The sequence below is a fragment of the Argentina silus genome (assembly GCF_951799395.1).
Source record: "Argentina silus genome assembly, chromosome: 3".
NCBI lineage: Eukaryota > Metazoa > Chordata > Actinopteri > Argentiniformes > Argentinidae > Argentina > Argentina silus.
Genome location: NC_139657.1, coordinates 1,081,547 through 1,091,401, shown reverse-complemented (window position 1 = coordinate 1,091,401; position 9,855 = coordinate 1,081,547). Strand labels below are relative to the sequence as shown.

At 44.1% G+C, this 9,855-nt stretch overlaps 1 protein-coding gene across 2 annotated transcripts; it reads left to right on the top strand.

Moving 5' to 3' along the window:
* The first annotated feature begins 2,210 nt into the window (after positions 1 to 2,210).
* Positions 2,211 to 9,635, top strand: LOC310801741 (uncharacterized protein). Of its 2 annotated transcripts, none has more exons than XM_083665853.1 (3): positions 2,211 to 2,350; positions 7,495 to 7,809; positions 8,106 to 9,635. In XM_083665853.1, the coding sequence occupies exons 2-3, from the start codon at positions 7,518 to 7,520 to the stop codon at positions 9,110 to 9,112; spliced, it is 1,299 nt and encodes a 432-aa protein (XP_083521979.1). In that variant the 5' UTR covers positions 2,211 to 2,350; positions 7,495 to 7,517; the 3' UTR covers positions 9,113 to 9,635. The 2 variants fall into 2 exon arrangements, with proteins under 2 accessions (XP_083521979.1, XP_083521978.1); XM_083665852.1 differs by lacking the exon at positions 2,211 to 2,350 and adding an exon at positions 5,127 to 5,325.
* Positions 9,636 to 9,855: the final 220 nt, after the last annotated feature.

Sequence of the window (9,855 nt, the reverse complement as noted above, 5' to 3'; positions counted from 1 at the left end):
TCAAGAGCTACATCTGAATGTGTATCAGTCAGCTGGCTGCCGTGGCGACCCTGCGTTGTGATAAACCCCCCCCCCTCTGGTCTCCCTGTGGGGGAGGCTTGTGTTGCCTTCATCATTCAGGATGTGTGTGCGTGTGTGTGGTCATAATACATTTTTTTTCACACAAAGTGCACTGTAACCTATCTTTGTCATTATGTTTTCAATGGTTAATATCTTTTAAGAATTATTATTATTATTATTATTTGTTTTCAACTTGTTTTGATTTTTTTTGATCACTTCAATCATGAGTTTGTGTCGCCTGTGTTTTTTTTGCATGTACATGTTGCATCGGCTGATGTTTTATTTTGTAACTTTATTTTAAAAGATTGAAATATTAAAGGGTCGGATCACTAGCTCTGAAGTATCCCCCCTCACCCTCACCCATGGGTTACCCCCCTCACCCTCACCCTCACCCATGGGTTACCCCCCTCACCCTCACCCATGGGTTACCCCCCTCACCCTCACCCATGGGTTACCCCCCTTACCCTCACCCATGGGTTACCCCCCTCACCCTCACCCATGGGTTACCCCCCTCACCCTCACCCATGGGTTACCCCCCCACCCCCACCTCACCCATGGGTTACCCCACACCCACCCCCTCACCCTCACCCATGGGTTACCCCCTCCTCCACCCCACCCTTGGTTGTCAGAATCTGCTCTTGCCTCCTGGACCATTTGTATTGGTTGGTGCGGATGGTGGGGTGGGGAGCGGGGGAGGGGGGTATAGGACCTGAGGAGATTTGTAGCCCTTGGTCACATTCAGGAAAGGTGGGACGGGGTTGGGTGGGGGCAACGTTCAGATAGTGGTGTAGAACAGACATGCCAAGCGTACGCTCTTGAACGCGACCCTGATGTTCCTCTAGTTTTTAACATTTCAAATAACTACCTGCAGGGGGGTTGTGGAGGGGCGTGGATGGTTAGAGGGGGGGGGGGGGGTATTACTGTAGGAGACGTGTGATTGTTATAAAGAAGAAAAAAAGACTCATCCATTTGTTCTCTCTCTATCCTGTGGAGCTCACTGTGCTTTGCTTTGATTCATGTCTCCTCTCCTCCTCTCTCTCCTTCCCCCTCCTCTCTTTCTCGATTTCCTCATCCCTCTCTATCCAGAGTTGATATTACAATCCTGTTCTTCTTCTCATTTTTGTTCTGAATTTGTAAAGAATTCAATTATCATTTGAATTGTGACTGCGCTTGAGTCTTAATGTGGTGACGGTGGGGCGCCTGCTGCTGTGGCACCCCCTGCTGGCGCAGTCATGGACATGACAAAGAACTCTATTACCCATGATTCCCCTGTAATTTTTTTGGGGGGGGTGGCAGCAGGAAGTGCTGCCCCGCATCATTTCCTCCTGTCCGCGTGCGTGACTTCTTCTTCTGCTTCTCCAGCTGGGTTACCGCTGCTGCTGACGCTCTGTGGCTGTTGTAATGAAAAATACAAGACCTTCAACAGGAAGAATAACAACTATGATGTGAAATAATTTCAATCAAAAATAAAAAAACTGTCTGTGAATATGTTTCAGATGCGAGTGCTGCCTGGTTATTGAGCCTACAGATCTCCTGGTGCCTCATTAATGTGGGCTATAATGTTGGTCCGTCAAATTCTTTGGGTATAAATTAGTACAGGTGTAATATAACACTGTATGGAGATCTAGGGTCAGTTCATAGATCCCTGTTAGCTATTAAGACTCTCTTCTATGTAACTCAACTGACATCTGATCAGTTGTTAGTAATCAGACATTCAGATGTATGCAGGATTGGGATTGGGATTAAAACGAGTTTCATTTCATAGGTCCCTTGTACCCAAATAGGCCATTTTTCATTTTGTGGGAGTCTTAATATTCAGTAGAATTCAAAACCCAAATATCTGATGATATCACGGTATCATCACGGTAATTAGGATATTAGAAGAATTACAAAACCTTACAAACACAAATAATACGTTGAGAGGATTACATGTTTATTTCCAGAAGTAGCTACATCTAATTTGTGGTTCCTTTATCCATTTCGTTTTTGTAAATACATTTTTGGGCGCTTTTATTGTGAAGAAACAGACCCGCTCAGTGGGCGGAGTTCCTCTATCATCGTTCACAACACAGCTCCGGAAAGGAACGGCCCACTGATGATGTCATCAACAGACGACAACGTGCTCGTCACATCCTTCATTCCTCACGGACGCATGTTTACTACTACAAATGTGGACGTCGAGGTAGCTAGCTTGTAAGAATTTTCTTTTATTTCTGGAGTGATCAGACGTCCGACAGTCCAGGTTTGAGCAGCGTACACCGGTATCTCGACATTGCTGAACATTCAAAATGTAAGTAACAAAAATGTAAAATTGCGAGTTACAACTGCAACTGGAGGCTTCACCCGGGTTGCTCAAAAATACAGACAACTGAAAAAAAACACTGCCGTTCTATCGCTGAATAAAAACCTGCTTCAAGATATCCTACTTGTGTGTTGTTCTTTCTTGCGGAAACTTTAAATGAGGTCAGAAGAGATGATGCATCTGTTTGATCTGTTTTTTATTCTTTGCTCTTCTTTCTTTTCTCCATGCTCAGTGTGGTACACACAACACAAAGGTTGAGTCTACTTTTCTCCATTTAAACTGGTTGCAAGTGTGATTTCGAAATTGCCAGCACCTGTTACTTGACACAGATGAGTTTAAATACAAATTAAAGCAGCATCACATGTTTGAAATCCAATTATTTCTTACAATTTTGAAAAGGCGCCAACAATTTTGTCCAGTCCATTTTTTGGAGTTCTATGTGGAATGATATCAGATTTGGCTTTTTTTTCCTGTTTTTGTTGTTGTGTTGTTGTAATGCAAACAAAGTAAATCATTTGGATTTGCAACCATTTTTTTGGAGGAGTGGTGCATTATCTGAAAGAAGTGCTGGGGTGCCAATATTTTTGGTCATGACTGTAGTTGTTAGAACCATGTAGTGGTTGGAACACACCTGGTATAGTTGTAGTGGTTGGAACACACCTGGTATAGTTGTAGTGGTTGGAACACACCTGGTATAGATGTAGTGGTTGGAACACACCTGGTATAGTTGTAGTGGTTGGAACACACCTGGTATAGATGTAGTGGTTGGAACACACCTGGTATAGTTGTAGTGGTTGGAACACACCTGGTATAGTTGTAGTGGTTGGAACACACCTGGTATAGATGTAGTGGTTGGATGCTAGACAGAAGTAAACATGTTGGAAGTAGGCTGCTTGTTTGACCTATACATGGAAGAAACCTTTTCTACAAAACTGATGAAGTGGCAGCCCCTGGTTACACTATACTGGCCCTGGCTTCAGGTGTCAGCTCCTGGTACTGATATTCGTCATCCTTGTGCACAGCCTGACTGTAGAATAAGAAATCCAAGCAGCTGGCAGGCTGTGTGTCAGCTGTTATGGGAAGCTTAGCCATGTGACAGACACTGCTTTTTGTTTCTGTGAGAGGGATGTATGTAGGGGTGAGGATGGTCAAGAGAGTGAGAGTGAATTATGCCTTTCCAAAATGTGTTTTGTTTGGTTGAATTAGTGTTTTGTATTATCTTGCTCACTATAGCTCGTTATGGACTGTCATGGCATATTACTGGTTAAACATTGACCTACCTCATTATTGGTGTTAATTACACACAGGTGAGGCACCTGCTGTCCTCTCACACCCGTATGTATGTGTCTATTCATTCCTCTGTGTCTGTCTTGAGGAAGGCTACAGCATAAACGTCAACTCTCTCCTGCTCTCCATTGCTGAGTATGGAATAAAGATACAAGAACATACTTTTTGCCCTCTAGTCTTTATTTTCCTTCATTAAGCAAATACAAACTCACAAAGAACCATGTGTGTGTTCCAGTCGGCAGTTATTCCCTGCAGGGCGCTGCACAGGGTATTCAGCCATTTTAAGGGAGATTCCAATCCGTCGGGAATGAAAATGTTGAGTTGGAAGTGACCTGCGACCTGGGCATAACCGTAGGGAACAACAGGTGTACACTGAACAGGACATGGAGCAGGTCTTCTCCAGTCATTGGTAGAGGTGTGTGAGGATTGCGGGAAAATTCAAAAATAAGTTATAATTGTCACTGACGGTGTGCGATGTTTGGACAATGTTGCTATTTGTCAAATGCTATGTATAGCAAGTTTTCGCTTGGAACATTCTGATATTACAGATGACTTGCATAAATAGGGCTAAAATGTAACATTAGCTGGCTAGCCAACATAAAAGTACAGGAGTAGCTAACATACGAGTTAGCTGAGTAAAATCTAACAAAAAATACTGTCTCTAGTTACTTAACAAATGTTTGGCAAAAGATCTTTTGATTACGTCTCTGCTGTGTGGGTGACTGAAATACATGTAACTTGTCACAGTTTGATGCTGCAGGACATTCTGAACAAATACATGTTTCTACTTAGTGCACTTAGCTCCCTGGACAGTCACCCTGTGGTGTCACTACATTATGTACCGGTTGGCAAAGGGAACAGCCCTCCCTACTTGCAAGCAATGGTCAGCCCCCAAACCCCCCCTGTACTAACCCTAACCCTGTACTAACCCTAACCCCGGCCCGATCACTCCGCTCCTCCACCCCTGCTGCCCGCCCGGCACCGCCGCCTCTACGTGGATGCAGCAGTCGCGCTACTCGGTCACGGCTTTTCACTGTCCTGCGCCCCGCTGGTGGAACGAGCTTCCCACCACTGTCAGGACTGCAGAGTCACTACCTATCTTCTGCCGTAGATTGAAGACCCATCTCTTCAGGCTACATCTTAACTGTCCCTCCTAAAGACCGCTTCACCCCCACTACCCCCCCTTTAATGTATGTACAGAATCAGGATTCTCCCTCTGGACAGGAACACAGCCCATCTCTCTGACACAAAGACGAGCAGACTCTTTTAGAAAAAACGAGTAAAAAAAAATCATAGTGAGGCTGCAATTACGTGAAATGGACACTTACAGTGGAAAAAACGTTATTATTTAGAATAGTATCTGAATGTACTATTCTAGCCCCTGGTTACAATATACTGGCCTCTATATTATTATAATATTATCTTGATGTCTACAAATGCAAGAGGAGTACGAGAACAACCCTTGCATACTAAAGCCTGTTTGTGATGTCATCAACAGACGACGACATGTTCTTCACATCTTTCATTCATTCTGGGCGTTTGGTTACTACTACTAATCAGTGAACATCGAGGTGGCGAGCTTGTAGGAATTATATTTTATTTCTGGAATGATGAGACGTTCTGCAGTCCAGGTTTGAGCATCGTCGGTATCTCGACATTGCTGAAAATGCCAAAATGTAAGTAAAACGTTTCCCGTAGCCAAGTCCTGCATTGCATTGTTTCATTCGCGTCGTAATGGTTGGAACTGCGACCCGAGGCTTCACACGGGTTACAGAAAAACACACCGCCGCTCTATCGCTGAATAAAACCCGCTTCAAGATATCCTACTTGTTCGCTGTGTTCTTACCAAAAGTCGAAATAAAGTTAAAAAAAAAAAATATATATCACCAGAAGAGATGTTTGATGCGTTTTTCCTGTGGCGGTTGTGTATTGCGAGTCAAACATCTCTTTGTGAGTATTTTGGACTTCAACTTTCCGCAAGAAAGAACAACAACAAACACGTTTTCGTCTGTTCTGTCTGTCCTTTGTGCAACTTGTGAGTCCTCGGATTGCAGTTGCAACGATCACAATGGCTGCTCTGAATGAGGTCGATAAGGGATAGACTAAATATCAGAGTAAATAACAGTGATATTATTAGCCATCTTAACAGGCCCGATTTATAAAGGTTAATTTACGTCGATGGAGAAGTAGCTTTAGTCACCAGCATTTCATTTGAGCTTTATCAATATGTTGTGTTGTTGAGCCTTTTATTTTTATTTTTTATAAAGTGAGTCCCTTTGTAAATGGTTGACTTCTCTTACAATATGTCCCGGTTTCGAATCTACACACTATGTATCTAACATACTGCAGTGTGACATTCAAATGAAGTGTGATAACAGTTTGCTTGTTAAATTACAACTAGAAAAATAACTTCCAGATGAAAATTCGTGGGCTTGCAATGTCTTATTTTGGTCGTTTAAAGATGGTTTGGACGATAGATTTGCTGGGAAGTTGACAGGAGTCTTATTTTAGTAGCAGTTAAAGATGGATTGATTGATGGGTGGGTTGGTTGGTTTGTTGATGGATAGTTAGATCGGTCAATAGATGGATGGATAGATCGATAGATTAGTGAAGGTTAGATTGACAGATGAAAGAAAGAAAGAGAGTAGATAGATAATTAAGAGGTTAATCAGTATGGGTTATACTGAGTGTATACACGTGTGTTGTCTCGGAGGGGGGGGGGGGGTGTGCAGTGCGTGTCTGCAATAGCATAACCTTCTCCATGGAGGTAATCCTGCATCCTTCGCAATGCGAGGAGGATTTAGTTAAGATTGCGAGGGATCTCTTACCTGGCTATGCGTGTTGTGATTCATTTGGTGTAATTCACCGGTTGTTAGGCCGTCAGTTGGAAAAAGTTGAATGGAAAAACAATAAGACAAAATAGTAGTCCAATGTCACTGTTAGATCTGTGAAAGATCCATGTGAAAATGCGAAATTTGGGGGATCACCCCAAGATTATTGGCTGTCTGGGAGGGGGACAGTGGATTTCTCAACCGTGATGGAGAAGTCTTTGAGAGGGGAAGGAAGGAAGAGCAGACCCTGTCTTGTACAGATGGACCTTGAGGCGATGGATGTGTTGTTATTTCAATGTATGCTGTTACCACGGTGTGTATCAGTCAGTCAGCTGTAATATCCAGCCCTATGATTCGCTGTCGTAGTGAGTCTTCTGATTGGCTGTAATGTCAAGCCCTCTGATTGGCTGTTCTTCTTGTCAAGATGGAGCTTGAGGTGGTTAGCAGACATCCAGGCAGAGATGTCGCCAGCTGTGTGTCAGAGGGGGGAGAGATAAGAAGTAGAGCGTCATTAGCATAGCAGTGGTAAGAGTAACCATGTGAGGAAATTACAGAGCCAAGAGATTTGGTACACAGAGAAAACAATAAGGGTCCGAGGACAGAGCCCTGGGGCACACCAGTGGTGAGGGTGCATGATCTGGTCGGCGACCCTCTCCACGTTACCTGGTAGGAGAGTGCAGAGCCCGGGATGCCCAGCTCTGAGAGGCTGGAGAGAAGGGGGCCGTCAAGTCCAGAAGGATGAGGACAGAGGAGAGGGAGGCAGCTCTGGCGGTGTGGAGGGCCCCGTACACCCTATTCATGCCTATACCGACACATGCACAGCCTGAATCTATATTCCATCTTTTAACTACCAAAATAAGACTTTGCAAGCCCACAAAGTCTTGTTATTTTATATGATTGTTCTAGTTATTCATAGCGTAATAATTCATAGTAATGCATTTCCTATCAGTAAGGTTTTGTAATCTTAATTTACCCTCCACTGTTTATGCCTCTTTCTTTGTTTCCACAACACAGGTCCACCTCACAGCCCAGCTAACATGTCTGAACCCAAGACCACAGAGTCCCCTGGTTCTGGCTGTGGTTCTCCAGCCCAGACAAGCACACAGCGGGGTCCAGAGATGGTGGCAGTGAAGCTGGAGGACTGCTGTCAAACACTGGATCTCAATGTGGTTGTGAAAGAGGAGGAAGGAGAAGAAGAAGTGGTAGAGAAAGAGGAGGAGAAAGAAGTGGTGGAGAAAGAGGAGGAGAAAGATGTGATGGTGAAAGAGGAGGAGAAAGATGTGATGGAAGGAGGAGAGGAAATAGAGGAGAAAGGTAGAGAGTTGGATGGTAAGTTCATGTTGTGAATTTGTCTAATGTTAAAATGGTATTTATTGTACAACTCCTAGTCAATGCTCTATGGTGTTAATAGTGAACTACTGTAACAGTCAATACTTGCTTAGTCTGACAGTGCCTCTTTGGTCTCTCCCATTGTGGGATTGATGAATCTCTCTTGAACTCTGTGTTCAGTCATAGTATTTTATAGACCCCAGAGATGTTGTTACTTCTGGCACTGCTGAGCCTATGGAAGCACTACTTGTTGCTCTCATGTTGTTATAATCCTGAATATGTTCTTATCCTTACAGGAGAGAGCTCCAACCCAGGCTCAGACAGCGAGCCCAGCTCCACTGCATCAAGAAACCATAAACAACACAGACAGAGGAGCTCAAGACGGAAGAATCACCACTGCATGGACTGCTTCAGTAGTTTCGATGAGCCAGAGGATTTGAGAAGTCACACTTGCAGGTCCCATCCCTGCTTAGATTGCAGTGAGAGTTTAATGTGTCCAACTCACCTCAAACCACACCCACAGACTCATAGAGGAGAAAAGACTTATCCTTGCCTTCAGTGTGGGAAAGGTTTTCTCATGATGAGCAACCTAAAGGTACATCAGAGAATACACACAGGAGAGAGGCCATACCACTGCTCCCGGTGTGGGAAGAGTTTCAGTCAATTAGGAAGCCTAAAGATGCATCAAATAATACACACAGGAGAGAGGCCATACCGCTGCTCCCAGTGTGGGAAGAGTTTCTCTAGAGTAGAACACCTGAAGACACATCAGAGAATACACACAGGAGAGAGGCCACACCACTGCTCCCGGTGTGGGAAGAGTTTCAGTCGGGCAGGAGCGCTAAAGATACATCAGAGAACACACACAGGAGAGAGGCCATACCACTGCTCCCAGTGTGAGAAGAGATTCAGTGATCTAGGAAACCTAAACAAACATCAGACAATACACACAGGAGAGAGGCCATACCACTGCTCCCAGTGTGGGAAGAGTTTCAATAAACCAGGAGAACTAAATACACATCAGAGAATACACACAGGAGAAAGGCCATACCACTGTTCCCAGTGTGGGGAGAGTTTCAGTCAACTAGGAAGCCTGAATGTACATCAGAGAATACACACAGGAGAGAGGCCATACCACTGCTCCCAGTGTGGGAAGAGTTTCAGTCAACGAGGACACCGAAAGAGCCATGAGAGAATACACACAGGGGAGAGGCCGTACCACTGCTCCCAATGTGACAAAAGTTTCTCCCAATTGTCCAACCTTAAGAGACATCAGAGAACTCACACAGGGGAGAGGCCATAACAGTTAGTCAGTCCTTCAACCTGATAAAACACCGGAGAAAGCATCATGGTTGATATGGGACCTACACGTATGTGATGTCACACCTGGGGGCGCTGCATGTCATGTGAGGGCTCAAGTTCTCAGGACAGTTACAGCAGAGAGCAACAAACTAATGTTGTACCATCTCTGCTTCAGCATGTTTACTCCCTCAGTCTGAGTGGGAGGAGCTCTCTGTTGTTGCAACCCAGTTCTCTAAAGTGTGGACATGTGCACTTCCTCACATAGACATAAAAGACTATTTATTGGTCCTGTAGGACTCCATGTTCATCTGCGTGTTGTTCTTGGAAGACAATTAATACATTTACAATTAATACAATACACTGTATATGTGGAGAACTTTCACATGTGGGTTTGAAGCTCATAGTGATTCACAATAAGCAGGCCTGCATGAAATTTTCAAAATGTTGTATTTGTAAATGTATTTATGTATTTATACATTCTGGTCGCTGGAGAATTAAAGCCTTGAGATGCATCATGGATGTTAGAATGCTGGAGGGACATTGTGAGGTCACATGGAAGCTCCACAGAGTTCCTCTTGTGCAGCTCTTTCAGGATGCAGATTTTATTTCTTACTTTGGGAATTTTCCTTGACCTCGTTCAAAAATGTCACTTAACCTCTTAAGCCGGACGGGGTTAATTGGGCCCAAATTCTGCTTTAATTTGAGTATTCAGTTAATTATTGACGACTTTATCTCCTTGTCATG